Source organism: Rhododendron vialii, chromosome 6a (genome assembly GCF_030253575.1).
Source record: "Rhododendron vialii isolate Sample 1 chromosome 6a, ASM3025357v1".
NCBI lineage: Eukaryota > Viridiplantae > Streptophyta > Magnoliopsida > Ericales > Ericaceae > Rhododendron > Rhododendron vialii.
The window spans coordinates 1,591,706-1,619,539 of NC_080562.1; the positions used below are offsets into that span (position 1 = coordinate 1,591,706).

The 27,834-nt window shown below is 40.4% G+C and overlaps 3 protein-coding genes and 2 long non-coding RNA genes across 9 annotated transcripts; 4 read left to right on the plus strand and 1 right to left on the minus strand.

The window, feature by feature from the left end:
- Positions 1–95: 95 nt before the first annotated feature.
- On the plus strand, positions 96–4,719 carry LOC131330358 (monooxygenase 2-like). Of its 2 annotated transcripts, none has more exons than XM_058363908.1 (6): positions 96–640; positions 723–869; positions 1,264–1,326; positions 2,789–2,954; positions 3,253–3,481; positions 3,846–4,719. In XM_058363908.1, the coding sequence occupies exons 1-6, from the start codon at positions 555–557 to the stop codon at positions 4,400–4,402; spliced, it is 1,248 nt and encodes a 415-aa protein (XP_058219891.1). In that variant the 5' UTR covers positions 96–554; the 3' UTR covers positions 4,403–4,719. The 2 variants fall into 2 exon arrangements, with proteins under 2 accessions (XP_058219891.1, XP_058219892.1); XM_058363909.1 differs by having other exon boundaries at positions 471–640; positions 2,792–2,954.
- Positions 3,127–3,852, minus strand: LOC131330365 (uncharacterized). Its single transcript, XR_009201096.1, has 2 exons — positions 3,664–3,852; positions 3,127–3,489 (listed from the first exon to the last, which is right to left on the minus strand). It is a non-coding gene; the product is annotated as an uncharacterized LOC131330365 (long non-coding RNA).
- Positions 4,720–11,633: 6,914 nt separating the features above from the next.
- On the plus strand, positions 11,634–12,060 carry LOC131330363 (uncharacterized). The gene is made up of 2 exons (XR_009201095.1): positions 11,634–11,764; positions 11,851–12,060. It is a non-coding gene; the product is annotated as an uncharacterized LOC131330363 (long non-coding RNA).
- An 85-nt stretch (positions 12,061–12,145) lies between these two features.
- Positions 12,146–16,526, plus strand: LOC131330360 (monooxygenase 2-like). 2 transcript variants are annotated; one of them, XM_058363914.1, is made up of 5 exons: positions 12,146–13,076; positions 13,171–13,317; positions 14,246–14,411; positions 14,956–15,184; positions 15,557–16,526. In XM_058363914.1, the coding sequence occupies exons 1-5, from the start codon at positions 12,991–12,993 to the stop codon at positions 16,111–16,113; spliced, it is 1,185 nt and encodes a 394-aa protein (XP_058219897.1). In that variant the 5' UTR covers positions 12,146–12,990; the 3' UTR covers positions 16,114–16,526. The 2 variants fall into 2 exon arrangements, with proteins under 2 accessions (XP_058219897.1, XP_058219898.1); XM_058363915.1 differs by having other exon boundaries at positions 14,249–14,411.
- Positions 16,527–16,667: 141 nt separating this feature from the next.
- Positions 16,668–21,346, plus strand: LOC131330359 (monooxygenase 2-like). 3 transcript variants are annotated; one of them, XM_058363910.1, is made up of 6 exons: positions 16,668–17,203; positions 17,300–17,446; positions 17,565–17,627; positions 19,140–19,305; positions 19,850–20,078; positions 20,423–21,346. In XM_058363910.1, the coding sequence occupies exons 1-6, from the start codon at positions 17,118–17,120 to the stop codon at positions 20,977–20,979; spliced, it is 1,248 nt and encodes a 415-aa protein (XP_058219893.1). In that variant the 5' UTR covers positions 16,668–17,117; the 3' UTR covers positions 20,980–21,346. The 3 variants fall into 3 exon arrangements, with proteins under 3 accessions (XP_058219893.1, XP_058219895.1, XP_058219896.1); XM_058363912.1 differs by having other exon boundaries at positions 19,143–19,305; XM_058363913.1 differs by lacking the exon at positions 17,565–17,627.
- The last annotated feature ends 6,488 nt before the right edge of the window (positions 21,347–27,834 follow it).

Below are 27,834 nucleotides of genomic sequence, written 5' to 3' on the forward strand. Positions count from 1 at the left end.
CACTTTTGATAACATTTTGAGGGAGATTAGTCGGGGTGTATAGAATTATTGATAGATGATCTGGTGCCGTTTTCAGCACGTTGGTCGAAAGGGTTGCCTTTCGAATATGTTAACCCCGAATTTGTGTTCGAAAGAATCCCATGGTGGGAGAGAATCTGTTGATTGAGCCAATAGGTTTTATATTTGATTAGTTGGCGATGAGCAGTCTAGATTGTATTCTTGGGCTGTCGGTGTTTTTTTTTTTTTTTTGTTTAGCATAAGACTCTGTTTGTTTTGGTTCTGTTGTATTCCATGGTCGTATTGGTTGAGTTTTCTCGGTGTTAGTATAAAATTTTACTACCTTAACCAAAAATAAATAAAGAAAGAAAGAAAGACAAAAGTCATAACATGACGCATGCGCTGCTGTCATCAGTCCACAATTTCTGTTTGGGTCTCCCTGGATAATGGATATACTATCTATTTCTGGGAAGGATCACCTCCAGTCTTCCCTCTTTTTCTCTCTCTGCACACACGCTATTTAGTATATATATTGGTCTTGAAGTGGATACTCAAGGATGCAAGAGATCATGGAGATCGAGGAGGATATTGTGATAGTGGGTGGTGGTATAGCTGGCCTCACCACAGCCTTAGGCCTTCACAGGTTCTCTCTCTCTCTCTCTCTCTCTCTCTCAAGAGCAGTGTTTCTTTCTAATAACGAAGTTGGAATTAACATGAGCATGCAGGTTAGGACTGCGGAGCTTAGTGCTTGAATCATCAGAGGGCTTAAGAATTGCGGGTTTTGCTCTTACTCTGTGGGCCAACGCTTGGAGGGCATTGGATGCTGTAGGCATTGGAAACTCTCTAAGGGAACATTACCCTCTGATTACCAGGTCTCTCTTTCTCCGCCTTTGTACTTCGGAGTTTTTGCCACTGACAAATAGTAGGGTTGTAAACGAGACGAGATGAGGATATGTTCAATCTCGGCTCGTTCAAAACTAGTCTAGCTCGAGCTTGAGGTTGGCTCGTTTATTATCAAGGTGTTTGAGCTCGGTGCACGAGTAAGGAGCGGAGGGTCTACAAACGAGCTAAGCTTTTATAAATTGAGCCAGGTTACAACTAACTCGAGCTCAGCTCATTTACTAGACGAGCTTAAAACTCGAACTCGACTCATTTACTAACAACCCGAGTCGTGAACAGCTCGGTTCGTTTGTAACCCTAGCCACTGTGATCATGTTTGTAATCCTTGTTAGTTTTTCCCTGCTGTTGACCGCTGGTGCTGTGCAGGTTACAAGTTACTTCTTCGGTTTCGGGTGTTACTTCAGAGATTGAACCACCTGACAAACAAGGGTGAGTAGTTATATGATTTTTAGATTTTCAGTTCGTATTTTATCATGGTCGGTCGTATTTGTTTTTTTGGTACAAGGGAACACTACTATCCTAGTAAACTGGAGTAAGTTTTTGTACCAATGTTCCGAAACATGGTACACTGCCATTCCAAAACAGTAAATTTAGCTATCTAAAGTGATTCCCAAAATTTTCAAAAGATCAACTTATTAAGGTAAAAGTCTAGAGAGAGGAATTTCGGTGAGAGAATCAAAATTTGATTATATTCCTGGAAATGTGTTTTGCATGAATTATTTAAAAAATAATACTTTGTTTTACCAGATGCTTTATCACTTGGTAGGGGAAGTTCTAATTTTGTTAAAATATAGAAGCCTATCCATATCGTAATGATTTAGACATGTGGTGTACCCTATTCTCGTTCCTCCTACCATTTTTTTATAACTCAAGTGTCTAAGTCAGCTTATGCTCCTATTCGTATTCCTCGTACCGTTGCAATCTGTGTTCCAAGTAACTTAGGTATAGAAAGACATGTAGCAGGAATCAGTGTAGCAGCTTTGAGTTTGTGAAACTATTTTTGGCACTAGAGCACTTGAATCAGCCATGGCAGTCAAGTATCGGCCGTGAAGCGGACAAAAAGCGGATATGAAGTAATACAGTCACCCCATACGTGTGAATTTTCTCTAGCACTGGTATATTGGGGTGTGATGATATTCAATGGCCCGAAAACTGCTATGTAGTGGCAAATTTGAAATCTTTGAGATGAATAGCTTTTCTCTCTCATTGGAAACATAAATGGCAAAAATATGGACTGCTTCCCTTATTCCCTTTCTGAGTACTAATTTTGGGGTTTTTAGATCACTTACAGTTTAGTTTTTCTTCTATGTTTCTACCATGGAATGGAGCAAATATTTACGTGAAGTCATGATCCAACATCATTGTCGTGAATTGGATTAGATCTCTTGTTAGTTAGTTTAGAAGTGGAAAAAGAAGAAAGAAACATCAACATTACACATCAAGTGATTCATTTCAACATTACATCAAGAAATCAAAGTGGGATGTGAAACCTATGCTTGAAATCGATTCGCTGTTTCCTTATCCATTCCACTATGGATATGGGACCTGCACGCACCTATGGCAGTTTGTCCCCTGTGATGCGTGAAATAATGTTTCTATGGCTCAATTACAAGGTTCTGTATTATGGTTAAGTGATAATAACTCCTTGAATGATGATCACTATGCAACACATGGAGGGCAATGAATTACAGGTTATTCGTGGGGTTTGAAATCTGATATTGGGTTTTCAAGTTCAAAATTTTCTCATGAAATCACATCTATATGTGTAGTTGTCTTTCCCAACTGAGGTTCGATAGTGTTATGTTGATACTGGATTATAGCTGAAAAAGTTCTCTCGACATATGTCAAAGCTATTAGTAGAATGCTACTTATTGTATACGTGATGCTGCAGTAGAGGTTATGAAGGTCGTTGCGTAAGAAGGAAGGAGTTACTTGAGACTTTGGAGAGGGAATTGCCCCATGGCACCATCCGGTACTCTTCTAAGGTTGTTTCTATCGAGGATATGGGGTACCACAAATTGTTGCACCTAGTTGATGGTTCCACCCTCAAAACCAAGGTAACTATCCAATCTTTCGCAAGAGGGAATTAATTTCACAAGCGTATGGAAAATCCGTTTGAAATGATGTGACAAGGACATTTTCGGCATTATGAGCTAAAATATTGGTGGTTTTGGTTTGAAATGGAAGGTAAGAGAATGCCCCATTATGGTCTATAGAGTGCACTCCTAATGTTCGGATAACGTCTAGATTCTGCATTTTGAAACGCGTGGGAATCATCTTTACCGCTAAAATGTCATACAATGATTAAATATGATAGGTTTTGATGACTAACCCTTCTTTGTGTTCCAACTGAAGGTGTTGATTGGTTGTGACGGAGTTAATTCATCGGTTGCGAAGTGGCTGGGTCTTCAAAAACCTGTTTATTCTGGGCGTTCAGCCATGAGGGGCTTTGTTCAGTACCCTGATGGTCATGGCTTTCAGCCAAGGTTTCATGTCTACTTTGAAGGAGGAATTCGCTATGGTTATCTTCCATGTGATGACAAGTGCTTGTACTGGTTTTGCACTTTCAATTCCTCTCTCCAACGTAAGCCCCTGCACAAAGTTGATTCATGAACAAGTTTGGAAGTAGAGAATAATTCTTCTACCATGAATAAGTCCCGGAAAATGAAGTGCAACCCACAAAGTTGTAGGAGGAAAATCTAGCAAACTAATTCATAGAAAAACCGCACAAAACTTCTATGCTGGGACAACAGCATTAGGCCATACCTTACTAGAAGTAATGCTCTGCTTCCATACAGCACTCTAAACACTTGTTTATGAAATATTGTTCGGTTTGTAGTGTTCCACATTTCAACATCTTTCTTTTCAGTTCTATTTTTCTTTCTTCTCTTCTTTTCCTGGCACATATGTTCTAAGACGCGTGCCAATGTGGGGTTGATTGATTTCAGATGATGAAGACATGCAAGAGAATCCAGCTAAGATGAAGCAGTTTGTGTTGAGCAAGATCAGCCATTTACCCCAACGAGCAGCTGCAGTTGTGGAACTAACTGAATTGGATAGCATCTCATGTGCTCCTTTGAAACTAAGATTGCCTTGGAATCTCTTACTGGGAAATATCTCCAAAGGAAATGTTTGTGTTGCCGGCGATGCCCTTCATCCGATGACACCTGACATCGGTCAAGGTGGCTGCTCAGCTCTGGAGGACAGTGTTGTTCTTGCTAGGTGCCTCGCGGAAGCTTTATTGAAAAAACCCAGAAATGTGATTCAAAATGAAGAAGAAGAATATGTAAGGATTGAGAAAGGGTTGGAGAAGTTTGCAAAGGAGAGGAGATGGAGGAGTTTTAGTCTCATAAGTGCTGCATATGTGGTGGGTTTCATACAGGAAACGGATGGAAAAGTGATGAGGTTCTTGAGAGAGAAATTTCTGTCGCGATTCACAGCCAGTAGTGTGTGGAAGATGGCTGACTTCCATTGTGGCGAGCTCAACATTTCTGGAAGTGATTAAATCTGTCTGTTATTTGTTGATCAATGTGGTCTACATTGAGAGTTCATGAAGTTCAAAGCATGAATCCTTGCTGAAGGAAGTAACTAGTCAGTTATTCAGTTATTGCATTGGGACAGTTGAAACTTGAAACCTAGGAATTTGAGGTTAAATAAGACAAAATAAATTAGAGGGGTCAGTTTATTAGTGTTGTACTGAATAACTAAGAGCATCTCCAACAGAATTAATTTATTTTCCGTCTTGCTTTTTGTGAAGAAAGTAGAAAAAATAAGAATTGTACCATTGAAGTTTATAGTAAAATAAGAGGGTATACTTTTTCAGACCTTGTTTTCTATGTTTTGGATAAATTTTGAAGTCAGAGCTATGTATTATCGGGTGATGTCTAACTGCAGTTTAGCTGATTAATACAGTAGAGAAAGAGTTCAATACTTTTGCATTGGTATTTTGTCACAAGCTGGGGAGGTGACATTTGAATCTTCCCAGACAATACAAGCCAAACGAATAATGGCCAGGAGAGGGCGGCTATTGTTTGGAAGCTTAGGGACTTCTGTACAATCCTAGCTGAATTGCACAGGAGACAAATAGTCATAGATGATCGAGCAATGCTAGAGGTTCCGAAATGATTTAAAGAAAAATAAGTGGTTTAGATTCACTTCGACTTTCGGGTCACACATAAAGTGAATCATTTTCAGAAAAACTTTTCGTGGTCCAGAGTTCATTATAACAAGTTGAAAGAATTCCATGGTGGCAGAGAATATATTGATTGGGCCAATAGTTTTTATTTGACTACCTGGCAGTGAGCAGTCTAGATTGAATCTGAGGAGTGATATACACTTGCAGTGCAAGGCAAAAGTCATAACGTGAACGCATGTGCTGCTGTCATCAGTATAGTAGTATCTATTTCTCCCTTTCTTTCTCTCTCCCTGCACACCTATATATATACATATTGGTCTTGAAGTGGGTGGTGGTATAGCTGGCCTCAATACAGCCTTAGGCCTTCACAGGTTCTCTCTCTCTCTCTCTCTCTCTCTCTCTCTCTCTCTCTCTCTAGCAGTGTTTCTTGCTAATTACGAAGTTGAAATATACATGAGCATGCAGGTTGGGACTGCGGAGCTTAGTGTTGGAATCATCAGAGAGCTTAAGAATTTCGGGTTTTGCCCTTACTCTGTGGACCAACGCTTGGGGCATTGGACGCTGTAGGCATTGGTAACTCCCTAAGGGAACATTATCCTCAGCTTCCCTGGTCTCTCTCTCTCTCTCATACTTGAGAAAGCTTTTGTAGTTGGGATTTTTTTTCCCCTGTGTGATCGTGATTGAAATCCTTTTTAATTTCCCTCCTTTTGACTATGATGCTGTGCAGGGTTCAGGTTGGTTCCTCTGTTTCGGGTGCTACTTCAGAGATTAAACTAGGAACTCTGACGCAGTGGAATTCACGAGAGATTAGTTAGCGTACTAATCCAAACGAGATAAACAACTCGTCGCAACGAGCAAATCTTGCGCACAAGAAAGAAAGAGAAAATCTCTGCAATATTATTAATCAAAAGCTACATAAACTCTAGGTTACAAACCCTTAAATAGGTTGAAACCCTAAAAATAAACTTGGAAAATAAAAAGTGCCATAATTTGGGGCTTTTCTTAAAACTAAAAACGGGAAAGAAAAACAAGACTTTCCCAAAAAGAATCAACTTAAAAGGAATTATGGTCTAAGAGTTATTAACGAAACAAATCTTTCCTAAAACGGCAAAATAACGCAATTGAAAGCCTAAACGAAGGAATTAGGTCGAAAAGCACCATCGATCATCAACTTAGAGTTCATGAGTATTGATCGGAGCGTGAAATTAAGTCAGTCCACCAAGTTTGGGCCTATTCCGAGCTCGTTCGAATTTAGCCAATTTGGGTAATCTGAAATTAAACACCGTTTGGACTTTCGGGGCTTGGCTCAGTCCAGCTGATCATGGAATTGGGCCTCCACGTGTTCTACATCAGTCCCCTCTTCTTCGAAAGAACTGGACCTCGAGTTCAAGTCTGGATACAGCGGCTCCTCAGCATGATACTCAGATAAATCAGCAACATTGAAAACCTTTGAAATCTTCATGGAATCAAGAAGATCAATCACATAAGCATTGTCACCAATCTTCTTCAAAACTTCATACGGACCATACTTCCTGTGCTTTAGCTTGTTATAAGTTCCCACTGGAAACCGCTCCCTGCGCAAAAACACCATCACAAAATCCCCTCTTTGAACAATTTCTCACGCCTGTGTTTGTCTGCAGCCCTCTTGTATTTCGCATTAGTCTCAGCTAGCTTCTGTTTTACTTGCTCATGCACCTCTTGAGCCTGCTTAGCCATTGCCTCAGCTGCAACGCTAACCCCGGGACCCCGTGAGAGATGAACCAAATCCACTGTATGCTTTGGAGATGTCACATATACCAAGGAAAAAGGTGATTTTCCCGTGGCACTGTGAACTGCACTATTGAAAGCAAACTCAGCTTGCGGCAAAGCATGATCCCACTGCTTCGGTTTGTCACCACAGATACTGCGAATCAAATTCCCCAAACTCCGATTAGTCACTTCAGTCTGTCCGTCAGTTTGTGGATGTGCAGTAGAGCTCCTCTTCAGCGATGTTCCAAACATCCTCCACAGAGTCACCCAAAAATGGCTAAGGAACTTCACATCCCGATCAGAGGTAATAGACTGTGGCACCCCATGCAATCGAACTACCTCTCGAAAGAACAATCGAGCCACATGTGAGGCATCCGATGTCTTTCGACAAGCAATAAAGTGCACCATTTTAGAAAACCTGTCAACTACCACAAATACAGAATCTACACCTCGTTGGGTACGAGGCAGTCTCAACACAAAATCCATAGACAGATCCTCCCAAATATTATTAGGCACAGGCAAAGGAGTATAAAGACCAGTATTTTGAGACTGACCCTTAGATACCTGACAAGTATAGCACCTCCGCACAAAATTTCCAGCATCCTTCTTTAGTTGTGGCCAGAAATAGCGCTCCTCCAAACTCGCAATAGTCTTATCCCTCCCTAAGTGTTCACTTAACCCTCCACCATGAAGGTCTCGGATTAAGCCTTCCCTTAAAGAAGATTGAGGAATACAAAGACGATTGCCACGAAACAAGTACCCATCAGTAACATGAAAGTCACTAATAGGCCGGTTCTGAACGCATACTGCCCAAATTTCTTTGAAGTCTTCATCCTCTGGATACAGCTCCTTTAAGAACTCAAAGCCTACAACTTCATGGGCCAAAGTCACCAACAAATCAGCCCGACGACTCAATGCATCAGCCACCCTATTTGACACCCCAGACTTGTGCCGAATAGTGAACGGAAATTTCTGCAAGAACGTAGCCCAGCGCACATGCATACTGTCCAACTTCTTCTGACTATTGATGAACTTCAGCGCTTGATGATCAGTGTACAACACAAACTCCCTCTGAATCAGATAATGCTCCCAATGTTTGAGAGCGCGAATCACAGAATAGAACTCCTGATCATAAGTGCTCCACTTTTGTCTAGCTTCACTCAGCTTTTCACTAAAGAAAGCCACTGGTCTCTTCTCTTGAGACAAAACAGCCCCAATACCAACTCCACTAACATCACACTCAACTTCAAAAATCTTCTCAAAGCTAGGTAGAGCTAATACCGGTGCAGTACAAAGCCGTTCTTTAACCAGCGCGAAACTTTGCTCCGCTTCACTTCCCCACAGAAACTTGCCTTTTTTCAAGCACTCCGTGATTGGTGCTACGATAGTACTGAAATTTCGAATGAATCGCCTATAGAAAGTGGCCAATCCATGGAAACTTCTCACTTCCGTAACAGATTTAGGCGTTGGCCAATCACGAATAGCTCGAACCTTCTCTTCATCTACATGAATACCTTTAGAACTCACCACATAGCCTAAGAATAATAAGCTGCAAGTCAAGAAACTGCACTTCTTGAGTTGAATATACAGCTTATTTTCTTGCAGCACCATCAGCACTTGGCGCACATGCTCCACATGCTCCTCCTCAGACTTGCTATAAATCAGTATGTCGTCGAAATAAACGACAACAAACTTTCCAGTGAAAGGCCGCAGAACCTGATTCATCACCCTCATAAAAGTACTCGGCGCGTTAGAAAGGCCGAATGGCATAACCAACCATTCATACAGGCCATCCTTAGTTTTGAACGCCGTCTCCTATTCGTCTCCCGGTCGGATACGAATCTGATGGTACCCGCTCCGCAAATCAATCTTCGAAAACCACTTCGACCCATCCAACATATCAAGCATATCATCCAGGCGAGGAATTGGAAATCTATACTTGATGGTTATTTTGTTGATGGCCCGACTGTCCACACACATACGCCAACTCCCATCTTTCTTTGGCATCAACAAGGCTGGAACACCACATGGACTCAAACTCTCCCGAATGTGCCCCTTCTGCAGCAACTCCTCTACTTTCTCCCTCAGAATCTCATTCTCCTTCGGACTCATCCGATAATGTGGTAGGTTGGGCAGACTTGCCCCAGGCACCAAATCAATCGCATGCTGAATATCTCTCATTGGAGGGAGCTCATTAGGCACATCTTCAGTAACAAGCTCCTCAAATTCCTCCAATATTGGCTGTATCTTTTTAGGTACAGGAACTATCAGAATCTTTGCTTTGTCCCTTTCCTCCACAACCAGAGACTTTACCACCATAGCATAAACCTGTTCCGACTCCTTGAAATCTGTCACAAACTCAGCTTCGGAACTAGCAATTGTTAGAAACGAAGACCCTTCTGTTTTAGGAGGTTTGACAGGCTCTTTATGACTGGAAGGAGCCATAACAACCTTACGTGACTCACAATTAAAACTATAAGTATTATCACGACCCTTATAAACAATATCAACATCAAACTGCCAGGGTCTACCTAACAGTACATGGCTAGCATCCATCTCAATTACATCACAGATAACTTCAGATCTATAAATTTTCCCAATTGAAAGAGGAAGTTTACAGATTTCAGTTACCTTCACCGTAGGGCCTTTCTTTATCCAATCGATGGTATATGGAGAGGGATGAGGTTCGGTTGGTAACTTCAGATGGTCCACCAGTCTTTTTGCCACAAAATTCTCACAACTCCCACTGTCCACGATTAAGTCACATACTTTCTGATTGATGGAACAGCTTGATCGAAAGATGTTATGACACTGATTGGAACCTTCTGCTCTCGGCGCGAATAACACCCGTTGCACCACACAATTCACTTGTTCCCCGTCCTCCTCTGCATAATCTACATCATAAGAATTTTCTTCTAGCCAATCCTCTTCAGGCCCATCTTCTTCGCCACCCTCTTCTACCAGGCCCACCTTCCGATCTGGACACTCATTGGAGCGGTGTCCAGGCTTGCTAAATCGAGTTTTTGTATTCATTTTGTATTTATATAGCTTTGATCTTTCAAAGTAGATATATTGTGGATCATGCACTTGACAACGCCTATGTCTTTCTCTTATATATTATGTTAAATGTTAATAAATTTGTATTCGGTAATAAAAAGAAAAATAGAAAATAAACTAATTAAGTTAAGGGATCAAGAACCTCTTGTTCGCTCCTCCAAATTTAGAACCACCACCAACTGTAACCTTAGGTTGAAAAGCAGGCACTGTTGGCTGTTTCTCTTTTCCTTTATCAGCAGCAGGAACAAACGACTCTCGACGGTACCCTGAATTGGCTGGTTTACGCTCCATCTGTTCTGCCTTAATCGCTAAGTTAAGGGCTTCGTCAACTTCCTAAACAGGCTGCAATCCTATCCTTTCCTGAATTGAGGGCTTCAACCCGTTCATGTACCTCGCTACGCGCTGACCTTCAGTCTCACTCAGATTATTACGTTCTGAGAGTCGATTGAATTCAGTCGTGTAATAAAAAACAGACTTAGATCCCTGCGAATAGTTCTGGTATAACCGGAACAGATGTTGGTCATAGTCAGACGGCAAAAACCTCTCCATCATAAGCTGTTTCATTCTGCGCCATGTTGTCACAGACTCTTTTCCTTGCCTCCGTCGTCTCGCCTGCAATTGGTCCCACCAAACTGCAGTGCCGCTCTTTAGTTTATAAGCGACCATCTTTACTTGCTTCGACTCGGGAACCTCCATCATATTAAGGAACCTCTCAACCTCTGAAACCCAATCAAGAAACTCCTCCATCTGGAAATTACTGTTGAACGTGGGAAGGTCCACTTTCATGTGGTAATCATCGAACCGATGTTGTTGTCGCCCGACGGGACGGTCTTCTTGTTCTTCATTATCCTCAGGTTCGAATTCTTCACTCTCAGCATCATGTATTACCATCTGACGACGACCGGTTGCGCCTCGGGCAAATCCTCCGGCACGATTCCGATCTTGGTTACGAGGTTGGCGATGGGCAAATCCCAACGCGCGATCCTCCTCAACCCTCCCTGGCCTTTGGCGGATTTGTAGAGTCATCTCCTGCAGCATCTCACGGATATCAGTGAACTGAGTGCGGGTATCCTGACGGATCTCCGTCAACTGTGCTTGTTGATCCTCCACCATCCTCCTTAGGTCAGTAAGCCCACGACCAACGTCAATGGGTGTGTCTTCTTCTGTGTTTAGTGCCATCGAACCAGGCAAAGCCTTGCTCTGATACCACTTGACGCAGCGGAATTCACGAGAGATTAGTTAGCGTACTAATCCAAACGAGATAAACAACTCGTCGCAACGAGCAAATCTTGCGCACAAGAAAGAAAGAGAAAATCTCTGCAATATTATTAATCAAAAGCTACATAAACTCTAGGTTACAAACCCTTAAATAGGCTGAAACCCTAGAAACCCTAAAAATAAACTTGAAAAATAAAAAGTGCCATAATTTGGGGCTTTTCCTAAAACTGAAAACGGGAAAGAAAAACAAGACTTTCCCAAAAAGAATCAACTTAAAAGGAATTACGGTCTAAGAGTTATTAACGAAACAAATCTTTCCTAAAACGGCAAAATAACGCAATTGAAAGCCTAAACGAAGGAATTAGGCCGAAAAGCACCATCGATCATCAACTTAGAGTTCATGAGTATTGACCGGAGCGCGAAATTAAGTCAGCCCACCAAGTTTGGGTCTATTCCGAGCTCGTCCGAATTTAGCCAATTTGGGTTATCTGAAATTAAACACCGTTTGGACTTTCGGGGCTTGGCTCGGTCCAGCTGATCATGGAATTGGGCCTGCACGTGTTCTACATCAAACTCAGTGCTTTTAAATGAGCCGCAGGGGGTGTAATGGTTTTCAGCTAACCATCCGTCACCCTCTTTTAGAAGAAATGGTGTATCTGGGGACATTTTGCCCCCTCCCAAAACTGTTGGTGGAATTTGCTTGTCAAAGTACCTGGAAACTCTGTAGTCTTGTTCATTGGAGTTTCAATTATATTGAGCTGTTTCTTACAGTCTGTCTCGTTATACCCTCGCAGGTCGTGGCCGTGGGAGGGGATATGGAAATCGTGGAAGGGGTCGCGGTTTTAGATCTAACGGGCCCAATTATGCAGCTGCTGGAGATGCTTAGCCCCGTTCTCCTTTGGACTCAATGCAGGGTTTCTGCTCTATGAATGATCTATTTGGATGCCCGGTCCATATCTATCTGTATTAATCTTTTTCGGTCTTACTAATTTTACTTTAAGGAAGTCGATGTACGCTAATTTCCTGTTTTTGGAACGAGTAGATTTTGAATTTTTCGTAGAGGTTGGAGAATTCGAATTTACTGTAACTGTTCTTGTTCACTGACCACCCGGTCATTGGGGATATGTGCGGAAGAAGATTGGAGACATATCTAAACTTTTGGCAATATATGTCCAAAGTGACTCCGTTTTCATAATACCACTTACTACCATTGATACAGCCCTAACCTCCAAGATCCGGAAATGATTTTCCGGAAAAAAATATCAATGGGTTAAATCTACCTAGAGGTTTGGGTCTCGTACATAAATTGAATCTCCGATCATTAATTTCACTTTCTATAACATTTTGAGGGAGAGTTGTCGGAATAGATAGAATTATTGATAGATCATGATCTGGTGCCGTTTTCTGCACGTTGGTCAAAAGGGTTGCCTTTCGAATAGGTTATCTTTAACCCCGAATTTGAGGTCTAAAGTTGCTTATAACAAGTCCAAAGAATTCCATGGTGGGAATTTGAGGAGACATTTACACTTGCAGTGCACGGCAAAATAGTCATCAGCCCTGTTGTATTCTTGGGCTGTCGGTGTTTTTTTCTTCAGTAGTATACAAGGCTCTGTTTGTTTTTGGTCCTCTCTCTGTTTGAGGGTTATTTTTTGTTTGGATGTTGTTTGGTTGCCTTGAGATTCCTATAAGTGCACTGGTTGAGCTTTCTCGGTGTTATAAAATTTTAGCTTACCCAAAAAAAAAAAAAAAAAAAAAACAAGAATCATAACATGACGCATGCGCTGCTGTCATCAGTCCACTGTTTCTGTGGGGTCTCCATGGATATATACTAGTATATATCTGTTTCTCCATCTTTCTCTCTCCCTGCACGCCCATATAGTATATCAATAGATTCTATTCATACATATTGGTCTTGAAGTGGATACTCATCAAGGATGCAAGAGATCATGGAGATCGAGGAGGATATTGTGATAGTGGGTGGTGGTATAGCTGGCCTCACCACAGCCTTAGGCCTTCACAGGTTCTCTCTCTCTCTCTCTCTCTCTCTCTCTCTCTCTCAAGAGCAGTGTTTCTTGCTGTGAACGAAGTTGGAATTAACATGAGCTAGCATGCAGGTTAGGACTGCGGAGCTTAGTGCTTGAATCATCAGAGAGCTTAAGAATTGCGGGTTTTGCTCTTACTTTGTGGACCAACGCTTGGAGGGCATTGGACGCTGTAGGCTTTGGTAACTCCCTAAGGGAACATTACCCTCTTATTCCCAGGTCTCTCTCTCTCCAACTCTGTAGTTTGTAGTCCACTGACAAATAGGGCTGTAAATGAGACGAGATGAGCTTTGATGTGTTTGATCTTGGTTTGTTCAAACAGGGCCGGCTCAAGGTATTTGGGTGCCCAAGGCTTGTTCTAAAAATGATGTCCCTAAATGCTTGACAATTTTTACGAAAAAAAAAAACAATCAGAGAAAGCCAAAATTATAGTATAAGATCACCTAGACTGATACATACACACACATATATATACACACACACACACACATATATATATATATATATATATTTCAAAATTTGAAATTTCTGTTCAAAACAATTTTTATTTTAATTTCGAAATTTGCTGCCCACGTGTTGCTTTTACGTGCAACCACTCTGTGAACAAATGGTACAAGTGAAGTAGAGGGTTTTATAGGTGAGCATTTTGCCAATTGAGCCTTTACTCTGTCAATGTGGGACAAACAAGTTGCAAAATAAAGCTTTCCACCTAAAGTCCCACATCCCACATCGCTAGTTGAAGAAAACAATGAAGGCAAAGAATCTTTTATAAGTAAAAAGTCCTACTGCCTTAGTACCAATGCTCCTAGAGACTGGGCCATGTTTTTGAAACATGGACTGAACCTTTCCTAAAAAGAGTCCTACCCAACTCAAATACGAAAAAAAAATTGGGGTGCCCCAAAAATTGAGCATTTTGGGGATGCCCAAGGCCCAGGCAAGAAGGGCCATGAATTACTGGTTTATCCAAGGGGTTTTAAATTTGAGACGGGGTTTTCAACTTATGTGACATCAATTATATGTGAATTTATCTTTACCAAATGGAGTTCGGCAGTGCTATGTCGATGCTAAATTAGTAGCTGAATAGTTCTCCAGACCTAACGTCAGAGCCATTCGTAGAATACTTTTTATTGTTTACACAATGCTGCAGCAGAGGTAATGAAGGTCGTTGCGTGAGAAGGAAGGAGTTACTTGAGACAATGGAGAGGGAATTGCCCCATGGCACTCTCCGGTACTCGTCTAAGGTTGTTTCTATTGAGGATACAGGATACCGCAAATTGTTGCACCTAGCTGATGGTTCCACCCTCAAAACCAAGGTAACTATCCAGTCTTTTCAAAGAGGATAACTATTCACAAGCAAAATTTCTATAGAAAATGCACTTAAAATGATGTGACAGAAATTTTCCAAATGAGCTACAATGGTAGGTGTTTTGGTTTGAAATGGAAGGCAGTAAAATGCCACACATCATTTTCCATAGGAGTTGTGCACCGAATCTTGGGTTGTTTCTAGCATTATCCTTCATAAAATATGGCTGGGGTACGAGTGCACTCTAGTACTTGCAAGGTAAACTTTCTGAATGATAATTCTCAAGATAGGTGTTTATACTGTACAAAATTACAAACTTTCTTAAAGGCATGCAGAATCTCCCTCTAGAATGCTTTTGTGATGATATTTTTGCAATTAAGAGCCCTTCTATCGTTGTTTGGTTTAAAAAGAAATGCTTCACGTAAACCCCACCATTTCGTGCATTGTACTTATTGAAACATATCAGAATTATCTGGACCACCGAAGAAGTCTTGCCAATGATTCAATATGTGCTAGGTTTTGATTACTAACCCTTCTTTGTGTTCCAATTGAAGGTGTTGATTGGTTGTGATGGAATTAATTCATTGGTTGCGAAGTGGCTGGGTCTTCCAAAACCTGTTTACTCTGGGCGATCAGCCATTCGGGGCTTTGCTGAGTACCCAGATGGCCACGGCTTTCACCCAAGCCTTCATGTTTATTATGAAGGCGGAGTTCGCTACGGTTATGTTCCATGCGGTGCCAACTGCTTCTACTGGTTTTGCACTTACTATTCTTCTCTCCAATGTAAGACCCTGCACAAAGTTGATTCATGAACATAGTTTGGTATGGAGCAAAATTTTCCTAGCAGGATGAAGTCCCGAAGAAAAAAGTGCAATCCCCAAAGCTGTACGAGGAATTTCTATCGAACTTAAATTTTCATAGATAAATGTCCAAAATTCTATGCTCGTACCACAACATTAGGCCATACTCAAATAGAAGTAATGCTCTGCTTCTGTGCTGCATTCTGAATACTTTTTCTATGAAATATTGTTGGGTTTGTAGGGTTCTACATTTCAATGTCTTGCTTTTCTGTGCCATTTCTTTCTTCTCTTCTTTTCCCAGCACATATTGTTTCTTTCTAAGACTTGTGCCTGTGTGGGGGTTGATTGATTCCAGATGATGAAGGCATGCAAGAGAATCCAGCCAAGATGAAGCAGTTTGTGTTGAGCAAGATCAGCCATTTACCCAAACAAGCAGCTGAAGTGGTTGAAATGACTGAATTGGATAGCATCTCCTGTTCTCCATTGAAACTAAGATTGCCTTGGAATCTCTTACTGGGAAATATCTCCAAAGGAAATGTTTGTGTTGCCGGGGATGCCCTTCATCCGATGACACCTGACATCGGTCAAGGCGGCTGCTCAGCTCTGGAGGACGCTGTTGTTCTTGCTAGGTGCCTCGCGGAAGCTTTATTGAAAAAACCCAGAAATGAGATTCAAAATGAAGAAGAAGAATATGCAAGGATTCAGAAAGGGTTGGAGAAGTATGCAAAGGAGAGGAGATGGAGGAGTTTTCGTCTCATAAGTGCTGCATATGTGGTGGGTTTCATACAGCAAAGGGATGGAAAGGTGATGAGGTTCTTGAAAGAGAAATTTCTGTTGCGATTCACAGCCAGTATTGCGTGGAAGATTGCTGACTTCCATTGTGGCGAGCTCAACATTTCTGGAAGTAAATAAATCAGTCTGTTATTTGTTGATCAATGTGGTCTACATTGAGAGGAGTTCATGAAGTTCAAAGCTTGCATCCTTGTTGGAGGAAGTAACAAGTCAGTTGGTCAGTTATTGCATTGGGACGGTTGAAACTTGAAACCTAGGAATTTGAGGTTAAAATAGACAAAATAAGTAGGAGGGGCCAGTTTATTAGTGTTGTACTGAATAACTAAGAGCATCTCCAATCGCGAGTTAAGTGGTATTTTCTTTTGGGGACAACAAAATTTATTTCTGTCTTGCTTTTTGTGAAGAAAATAGAAAAAATAAGAATTGTACCATTGAAGTTTATAGTAAAATAAGAGGGTATACTTTTTCAGACCTTGTTTACTAATGTTTTGTGAAGGATAAATTTTGAAATCGAAATATGCATTATCGGGTGATGTCTAACTGCAGTTTAACTGATTAATACAGTAGAGAAAGAGTTCAATACTTTTGCATTGGTATTTTGTTACAAGCTGGGGAGTTTGAATCTTCCCAGACAAGCCAAATGAAAGGGCAGCTATTGTTTGGAAGCTTAGGGACTTCTGTACAATCCTAGCTGAATTGCACAGGAGACAAATAGGTAATAGATGATCGAGCAATGCTAGAGATTCCGAAATGATTTAAAGAAAAATAAGTGGTTTAGACTTTAGATTCACTTTGACGTTCGGGTCGCACACATAAAGTGGATCATTTTCAGAAAAACTTTTCGTGGTCCAAAGTACATTATAACAAGTCGAAAGAATTCCATGGTGGGAGAGTATCTGTTGATTGGGCCAATAGTTTATATTTGATTACCTTGGAATGAGTTCAGATTGAATCTGAGGAGACATTTACACTTGCGGTGCAAGCCAAAAGTCATAACGTAGACGCATGTGCTGCTGTCATCAGTCCACTGTTTCTGTTTTGGTCTCCCTGGATACAGTATCTATTTCTCCCTCTTTCTCTCTCCCTGCACACCTATATATATATTGGTAAGTGGATACTCAAGGATGCAAGAGATCATGGAGATCGAGGAAGATATTGTGATAGTGGGTGGTGGTATAGCTGGCCTCACTACAGCCTTAGGCCTTCACCGGTTCTCTCTCTCTCTCTCTCTCTCTCTCTCTCTCTCTCTCTCTCAAGAGCAGTGCTTCTTGCTAATAACGAAGTTGAAATATACATGAGCATGCAGGTTGGGACTGCGGAGCTTAGTGTTGGAATCATCAGAGAGCTTAAGAATTACGGGTTTTGCTCTTTCTCTGTGGACCAACGCTTGGAGGGCATTGGACGCTCTAGGTATTGGAAACTCCCTAAGGGAACATAATCCTCAGATTCCCAGGTCTCTCTCTCTCTCTCTCATACTTGGAAAAGCTTTTGTAGTTGGGATTTTTTTTCCTGTGTGATCGTGATTGAAATCCTTGTTAATTTCCCTCCTTTTGACCGCTGATGCTGTGCAGGGTTCAGGTTGGTTCCTCTGTTTCGGGTGCTACTTCAGAGATTGAATCACCTGAGAAAAATGGGTTAGTTTTCAGTTCATGTACTACTATCATGGTTGAGAAGGATTGCTTTTCCAATTTCAGGTCAGAACCCATGTTTGGGGGGTGAGATTAGTTAAAGTTATCACTTTTCGTGACTAAAGTGAAGGAAATTGTATCTTAGAAGGGAAAGGGGATGGAAACATCTTTTAAATTGTTTGATTTATCGAGAAAAAGGAAAGGCTGTGTTACCTTTCTATGATTGGTTTACCAATTATTAAGAAAGGAAAGTGGAAGGAGATGGAGGGGAAGTGAGGTGATATTATTCTTACTACTTTTGATATCAAGCATGAACCTCCGTCCTATTTTGTTTGTCTGCTGTTTGACTTTTGAATGTCCCAAATTGTTTATCCACTTTGAAAGGTTCAAGAACAAATTCCTGCAAAGCTACCATTTACCCTTCTCTCTTGATGTGACAAGTCCAATATGAATTGGACGGCGTTTTTGAAAAGTTTAATTTGTAAAGTGTAATGATTATGTCACCTTAATGAATTCGTTCCCACATCGGACAAACAAATTGGGACAGGGAGTAGTACAGAACTATAAAATAAAGGTTCTGATAGTAAAACATATTAAACCTCCATAGTTGTACTCTTTCGCCTGCATTCCCCTCCATACCCCTCCCCCTCCTACAATGTAAAATCACCTTGAAATTGTTCACTTCCCCTCAGACCCCCTCAAACCCAACGATGCATGAGAGTTCGCTCTCAATCCTTGGGTTGCCAGTTGGTAGTAGTACTAGTATCATGAGTCCATGACAGAGATGAATACCTTGTCTTTGCTGAATATTTACGGAATCATAAACTTTGTACTGCTTCCTGGCTCCTCCTTGTTTCGGCTAGTTTTTCCTTTTCTTATTTTGCATACTCGTTTGGGGGTTTCTGCAAGTTTTAAATTCTTTGTCCTTCAATGGAAATGGTGTGAATATCTGCTTAAAGTGATATGGTCCAAGGAATCAACATCAATGTCAGGAATTGAATCGGACGTAAGATGTCTTTTTAGTTCAATGTAGAAAGAGAAGAACAAAGATCTAAGTTGCATTATATGTTTCATTGTCATGAATTGGAGCAGGATGTGAAACCTATGCTTAAAATTTGATTACTGTGTTGAAAAGGTACTTGTGGTTTCCTTATCCATTCAACTATGGGAGTGGGTAGCGGAGCTGAATGCACCTTTCACTATCTGTTCCCTCCAATATCTGAAATTATGTTTCTAGGGTGGAATTACAGGGTTTTGTATGTCGGTAAGTAATAATAATTCCTTGAATAATGAATCACTATACAACACAAGAAAGGTCATTAATTACGGTTTATCCAAGGGGTTTTAAATTTGAGACGGGGTTTTCAACTTATGTGACATCCAATATATGTGAATTTATCTTTACCAAATGGAGTTCGGCAGTGCTAGGTCGATGCTAAATTAGTAGCTGAATAGTTCTCCAGACCTAACGTCAAAGCCATTTGTAGAATGCTATTTATTGTGTGCACAATGCTGCAGCAGAGGTAATGAAGGTCGTTGCGTGAGAAGGAAGGAGTTACTTGAGACATTGGAGAGGGAATTGCCCCATGGCACTCTCCGGTACTCGTCTAAGGTTGTTTCTATTGAGGATACAGGATACCGCAAATTGTTGCACCTAGCTGATGGTTCCACCCTCAAAACCAAGGTAACTATCCAGTCTTTTCAAAGAGGACAGTTATTCACAAGCAAAATTTCTATAGAAAATCCACTTAAAAATATGTGACAGAAATTTTTCAAATGAGCTACAATGGTGGGTGTTTTGGTTTGAAATGGAAGGCCATAGAATGCCACACATCATTTTCCATAGGAGTTGTGCACCGAATCTTGGGTTGTTTCTAGCATTATCCTTCATAAAATATGGCTGGGGTACGAGTGCACTCTAGTACTTGCAAGGTAAACTTTCTGAATGATAATTCTCAAGATAGGTGTTTATCTTGTACAAAATTACAAACTTTCTTAAAGGCATGCAGAATCTCCCTCTAGAATGCTTTTGTGACGACATTTTTGCAATTAAGAGACCTTCTATAGTTGTTTGGTTTAAAAAGAAATGCTTCACGTAAACCCCACCATTTCGTGCATTGTACTTGTTGAAACATATCAGTTTTATCTGGACCATCAAAGAAGTCTTGCCAATGATTCAATATGTGCTAGGTTTTGATTACTAGCCCTTCTTTGTGTTCCAATTGAAGGTGTTGATTGGTTGTGATGGAGTTAATTCATTGGTTGCGAAGTGGCTGGGTCTTCCAAAACCTGTTTACTCTGGGCGATCAGCCATTCGGGGCTTTGCTGAGTACCCAGATGGCCACGGCTTTCACCCAAGCATTCATATTTATTTTGAAGGCGGAGTTCGCTACGGTTATGTTCCATGCGGTGCCAATTGCTTCTACTGGTTTTGCACTTACAATTCTTCTCTCCAATGTAAGACCCTGCACAAAGTTGATTCATGAATACAGTTTGGTATGGAGCAAAATTTTCCTAGCAGGATTAAGTCCCAAAGTAAAAAGTGCAACCCCCAAAGTTGTACGAGGAATATCTATCGAACTTAAATTTTCATAGATAAATGTCCAAAATTCTATGCTGGTACCACAACATTAGGCCATACTTAAATAGAAGTAATGCTCTGCTTCCGTGCTGCATTCTGAACACTTTTCTATGAAATATTGTTGGGTTTGTAGCGTTCTACATTTCAATGTCTTGCTTCTTTTCCCAGCACATATGGTTTCTTTCTAAGACTTGTGCCTGTTTGGGGGTTGATTTTCCAGATGATGAAGGCATGCAAGAGAATCCAGCCAAGATGAAGCAGTTTGTATTGAGCAAGATAAGCCAATTACCCAAACAAGCAGCTGAAGTGGTGGAAATGACTGAATTGGATAGCATCTCATGTTCTCCATTGAAACTAAGATTGCCTTGGAATCTCTTACTGGGAAATATCTCCAAAGGAAATGTTTGTGTTGCCGGGGATGCCCTTCATCCGATGACACCTGACATCGGTCAAGGCGGCTGCTCAGCTCTAGAGGACGGTGTTGTTCTTGCTAGGTGCCTCGCAGAAGCTTTATTGAAAAAACCAAGAAATGAGATTCAAAATGAAGAAGAAGAATATGCAAGGATTCAGAAAGGGTTGGAGAAGTTTGCAAAGGAGAGGAGATGGAGGAGTTTTAGTCTCATAAGTGCTGCATATGTGGTGGGTTTCATACAGGAAACGGATGGAAAAGTGATGAGGTTCTTGAGAGAGAAATTTCTGTCGCGATTCACATTCAGTAGCGTGTGGAAGATGGCTGACTTCCATTGTGGCGAGCTCAACATTTCTGGAAGTAAATAAATCATTCTGTTATTTGTTGATCAATGTGGTCTACATTGAGTGGAGTTCATGAAGTTCAAAGCTTGCATCCTTGGTAGAGGAAGTAACTAGTCAGTTGGGCAGTTATTGCATTGGGACTGTTGAAACTTGAAACCAAGGAATTTGAGGTTAAAATAGAAAAAATAAGTAGGAGGCGCCAGTTTATTAGTGTTGTACTGAATAACTAAGAGCATCTCCAATGGCGAGTCAAGTGGTATTTTCATTTGGGGACAACATAATCTATTTTCGGTCTCGCTTTTTGTGAAAAAAATAGAAAAATAAGAGGGTGTGTATGCTTTTTCAGACCTTGTTTACTATGTTTTTTGAAGGATAAATTTTGAAGTCAAAATATGCATTACCGGATGATGTCTAACTGCAGTTTAACTGATTAATCCGGTAGAGAGAGAGTTCAATAGTTTTGCATTGGTATTTTGTCACAAGCTGGGAAGGTGACATTTGAATCTTCCCAGACAATACAAGCCAAAATGAATAATGGCCAGGAAAGGACGGCAATTATTTGGAAGCTTAGGACTTACCTCCATTGGCTTGGAGGAACGACAAACAAAGAGTAAAATTGTACTGTATTGACCAAATTAGATTGGATTTGCAGAGCTTAGTATTGGAATTGTCGGAATATCTGAGAGTAACTGGCTTCGCTCTTATATTGTGGACTAATGCTTGGTGAGCACTGGATGCTGTTGGCACTGGTAATTCCCTTGGCCAACATTATCTTTAAATTCCCGGGTCATACTTCTTCTTTTTTCCTTTGAACCAAGTTTGTGTTGGTATTCATGCCGGAGTGATTGTTGAATGGCCGGATCCTGCAACTAAGCTTCGATATTTCCTTTTGTCGACGACTGGTGTTGCAGGTTTCAGGTTCTTTCTTCTGTTTCAAGTTGAAGGATTGTGTGGAATGTGATGGCAGGCAGTGCTTTTATGCTTTTTATCCTGAACGGAACATTGCACCAGAGAGGGCGAAGTATCTGCAGTTAAACCAGTAATTAGAAAACCAGTGCTTTGGAAAAGAGAATGAGGTGTCTGGACATTTTTTTTTTTTTCCCACTTTGTAGAAGTTGAGAGGTTTTGGAATCTGAATATTTCACCGAGTCTATCGTACGTTGTCTGATCCAAAAAGTCATTTTCCCCCTCTACCAAAAACTGATGGTGTAGTTAGCGTGCGAAAGAGCCGCTGAAACTCTGCAGGCTCATTGATCGGAGTTTCAATTTTGATGAGGTGTTTCTTACACTCTTATTATTGTTTCTTCATCAGCAATTTATTTAGGAAAATTAATCCGTTTTATGGTACTTTTGGATAAGTAAACTTTGGTGTGTGTGGATCGATTTGGTTACGTTTCACATAGATGGTGCGGCGGCGTGCAGCGGGAGGTGGAGGCTATCGTCGAGGTCGAGACTGTGCAATAGGGTATGCGGAACATGTTGTCAGCGCTGCAACCCATGAATAACTCACAAAACATGGTGGCGGTGGAGGTGGTGGGTGAATCTTGGATAGATACGGCTAGTCTACGCGTGTTAAGTATTTTGCCATACGAGAAAGTTGATAGTTAAATAAGAGATTAAATTATTTACCGCCAGTGAATCAATTTCATTGCGTCATGTTGCCATGTTCTATTAATTGAAACCACTGTTTTTACGACATAGCACAATGTAATTTATTTAAAGAAAACAAATATTTACACCGCGGGTGTATATAATTTTTGACACAAGATCTCTTTCTCCCCCTCCTCACTGTGCGTGCACAACACTTAACACAAGCTAAGAATTTGCAGGAAATTAGACCTCCAAAACCCAGTTGCAAATGCTCAGATTTTTCAGATTTAAGCAAGTTGGTGAAATTGCTTTCCACCTGAAATTGGTGGAGGAAGACCTAAACCCAATTGCTGAAGAAAAGAAAGGAAGGGGAAAGTGTATTTAATCAATCGATTGTGTTTTGCCTTCGCCAATCGTTTCGACTTTCGAGATGAAAATCGACTATGTACCAGAAAAAAATCAACTGCCATTATAATTCTTTCTCCTCGAGATGTCAAGGCTTCTTGGAATTCTGGTTTATCAAAGATTTATTTATAGATCGCCCATATATATTAGTCCGTCTCCCGTAAGGATCACCTCATTTTAATAAATGCAGACCTCCTTTTTCTGATTGAATTTCGATGATCCGAGCCGCTCAATATGTTCAGAAAGTATGTTAATGGTACCCGCTAGAAATTAGCAAAAAAAATGATCGGAAAGAGTTTCATCCGAGCAGTTTTTGATTTTTTTTATCAAACGGTTCAGACAAAAACTGCTCGGATGAAGCCCTTTTCGGTCATTTTTTTTGTTGATTTCTCACAAGTACTCTTAAAATCACGTTCTGAACACATTGAGTGGCTCGGATTATTGAAATTCGATCGGAAAATAAGAGAAATGAGGAGGTCCACATTTTAACTAAAATGCGAATCACCTCATTTGAGACTGACTATATATATATATATATATATATATAACTGCTTCTGTATTTGGATTTCTGATTTTCCGAGGGAGAGATTAGGTGAGGGGATGGAGAGGGAGTAGAGAGAGTGTTATAATCTCAACCGTTCATTTCAATGGCTGAGATCTTGTGTCAAAAGTTGTGTTAAAATTTGTGTGTTTACCCTTTCCCCTACTTCACCCAAAACGATTGTCGTTCGTCCCGCTATATGTGTTTTTTAATATAAATTTGTGTTGATCAAATATCAAACGGTATTCAATTAAAATGATTTGTTATGAGGCTTAAAGTTTTCAGCGAGATCTACAATATAAATGGTTTTGATCATTGTTGTAAGCCCGAAAAAGGCCAACACAAGTGCAAACTGAACAGTGACCGGGAGAGCGCAAAACATGAGAGGAGCCGGTTCATTTTTCGGAAAATTCCAAGCTGCCCGCTTTTAGTGTTTTGTCCCTTGCAGACCCTTTATTAAATTGCCCTTCCGCATAGGTCCTGATGCGTGTGAGAACATATTAAGGATGTACTTGATGTTAACTTGTGCTGATGTGGATGTATTTTTTTATTTTTTGCATTATAAACTTTAAAATACAATATCTTTTACTCTCTGTGTGTGTATATATATCGTAAAATTTATTTTTTAAGAATCTATTCGATGAGATTTATCAAATAAGATCCATATTGAATGTGAAATTATGTGTAGAAAAAAAAAAATTTTTTTGATGTGAATGATATATTTTTAGGGTGTGAATTGTGTATAAAAAGGGTTATGAATTGTTGTATAGGAGTATGAATTGTATAAAATTGGGGTGTGAATTGTGTAAAACAAGAGTTTTAAAGTGGTGTGAATTGTCTGTTCTTTGTGGGTGTGAATTATGTGATATAAAAGGTGTGAATTATGTGATTGACGGGGTGTGAATTCTGCATTTGAGGAGTGCGAATTTTTTCATTTTGTACACAATTTAAGGGGATGTGAATTGTCTATTATATGGGATGTGAATTGTTTGTTATAGAGGGTGTGAATTGCCTATTATAAGGGATGTGAATTCTGCATTTAGGGTGTGAATTGTGTCATTAAGGGTGTAAATTATGTACAAATGAGTTTAGGGGTGCGAATTGTTTGTTTTATGGGTGCGAAATGTTGTTTAAGGATGAATTGTGTATAACAAAGGGTGTGAGTTGTGTACAATATGAGTTTAAGGGAGTGTGAAATGTCTGTTATATGGGATGTGAATAGTCAGTTATAGAAGGTGTGAATTATGTATAACAAGGAGTGTGAATTGTGTATTTTGGAGCGTGAAGTATGTAGTGGAATATAAATTATGCATTGTGTTTCCTTTGAATGCAATACAGGATTTCTTCTTCATGATGTATATGCATGCTTGGTCCATATCTTTCTGAGTGTAGCGAAAATGAGAATGTTGAGGTAAATATGGGGTAAGACTAGACGAGACATGATTAGAAATGAAACGGTTCGTGAGATAGTATATATAACACCTATAGAAGAGAAGTTGAGGGAAAATAGGCTAAGGTAGTTTGGACATGTCTACCGTAAACCAAGAGATGCAGTAGTTAAGAGAACGAATATGATAACTTTGGGTAGCAATGCTATCGGAAGGGGTAGACCTAAATTGACATTAGATACTGTTGTGCGCAAAGATATGAGTATAATGAGTTTGTGTGAACAAGTGGTCATCGACAGAGTTCAATGAAGGAAAATGATTCATGTAGCCGACCTCAAGTGATTGGAACATAAAGCTCGATTTGGTTAAGAATATTACTGTAGGAAGTTAAGGTATGCTAATTTCCTGTTTTTGATACAACAAATCTGTCAATTCGAATTTCTCGTAGAGTTTGTATAATTCTAACTACTGCAATTGTTATTGTTCACTGACCGGCACGTTCTTTTGGTTATTTGGTTAGATAAGTTGCCCAATTGTGTGTTTTCTCAAAATTCATCAGTGTTACATTAGCACATACTCATTATTTAATTTGTACATACTCCGGATGTTTTAGAGACTTGTTCATCTTCTAAGTTCTAATCTTGGTTGAATTCTGATGATCGAAGTAAAGTTTATTTTTGACGGTTTTCTGCACTTGAGCAATGGACTTTCTCTCTCTCATGGATAGTTGATGAAAAGGATTTTCTTTTGATTATGTTACTCTTTTTACCCTTAATTGTGGCCCAAAGTTAATTAAAAGAGCCCAAGAATTCCATAATGTGAGAGAAATCGCCAGGTGGTAGGTGTATACAGTGCAGAATCAGATCATCCTTATTAAAAATGTCATTGTATTTTTGTTTTCGTTTAATTTCACAAAAGTATCTTGCGGGAAGAAAGTGCGACATCAAAGATACTTTTGTACAATTGTGCGACTAAAAGTGTTCAATACAGAGTCAAATGTGTACCGATGCTAATGTAGAATCACTTGTACCAAAAAGGTCCCTATATTTCTGCTCTAGTGTAATTTTAGCCGCCGAATTACATAAAAGTGTTGAATGCTAGTAATACTTTAGTGATCACATTTTAAGTAGCTTGTGATGTGTCACATTAGTAATATATTTTGGCGACCACATTTTTCATAATGTGGTACATTATACAATGCTTTGGTGACACATCACATGGTCAGTAAAACATGATCACTGTAACTAGGCCTTTGCAAAAAACCCGCTCACCCGACCCGAAGGGTTTCGGACGGGGTCGAACATGTGGTTCGGATGAGTACGGGTTCACTTTTTGTTAAAAATTAGTTTTCTGTTCGGGGCTCAGGGTAGTGCATTTTTTTACCTGACCCGAGCAATTCATAAAGACTAATTCAGTTTTGGCCGGACCCGACCCGACTTGACGAAAAAACCCGGGCTCGAGGACGGTTCTTATCCCTATTCGATTCGGTTTACGGGCCAGGAATATTGCTACCCGACATGGTCGGGTCGGGGTCAAACCCGACCCGTGCACACCCCTAACTGTAACCTTGCTTAATATAAAAAGATACTATACAATGGCCGGTACGAGTGGTTAAGGATGTAAACGAGCCGAGCTGAACCGAGCTTTGGCGAGCTCGAGCTCGGCTCGTTTACTAAACGAGCCAAAAAATCGAGCTTGAGCTCGGCTCGAGCCTTAACGAGCCGAGTTTAGTCATTTACTAAACGAGCCTCTTTAATCTAGTTGAGCCTCCCTTAACGAGCCAAGCTTTTGTCGAACAATCCGAGCTTCACTCGGCTCGTTTAGTAAACAAGCCGAAAACTCGAGCTCAAGCTCAGCTCGTTTACTAAACGAGCCGAATCAAGCCGAGCTCGCGAGCTGCTCGGTTCGTTACAGAGTGGTGCAGGCTAACAGTTTTTATTGGATTAATTGGAAAAATGAGCAGGCTTGACCGAGGAGACATTCCGCAAATGCTATGAACAGTCAAAACTTGATGCAGTGCCGGCACTAATCTCAAGCTCAAGGTGATGACGGACTATGTCCCGAAAAATTTATAAATTTTAGGGGTCTTCTTTTGGTATTCATTACTATATAAAAATGCAAAAAAGTAAGCATAATTCACTATTCGTAGGAATTATTTTAAAATTCAAAAGATTGAGTCTCATACTATGTCACAAGATCGCTCACTATGTCACGAGAAAGATTGTCCGGCCATCTTATTAAAAATATGGGATTGTGAATAGGCAAGATTGATTCTGTGACAAGATTAGTATTTTTTCCTGCTGCATATGCTACTGTCATCAGTCCACTGTTTGGTCTCTCTCCCTTTCCCCCTCTGTGCATACATATACATACATACACATATGTATAAGGACAAATATATCTACAGAAACACACGTTTACGTATTTGACTCCGTACTCAAGGATTCTGGAGCAGGAGATGGAGGAGGATATGCCTTTAACGCCATATTCAAAGATGTGAGTGCAGGAGATGGAGAAGCATGTTGCGATATTGGCTCTGTACTCAAGTATGCGAGAGCAGGAGATGGCCGGAGCATACTGTGATTCAACGAATGGATCATCGCTCTGGTTTGTCAATCGCTTGCTATGCTTCGTCTGTTGAGATATCAATATATGATCACCCCAAGCGTAGGATAAATACGTCCATTGAAGGATAATAATCCGGAAGTCCGGGATCGTACCCAAGAGAATATCATCATAGCTTGATTGGATTTGTAGACGTAAGAATTGTGGCCTTGAGACGGCTAACTTTAGGCGTAGTTTGAAACGGATAAAAACGTGCGATAGAAGTGTGATTTGAAAACGATTTAAATTAAGTGGCTAGGTCTAGTGGATTTCAATCCCACGACTCGAATCAATCAGCTTTCTCTCAGATTACTCGGCTCGAGATACACGTCAACGATCTCCCAACCAGAA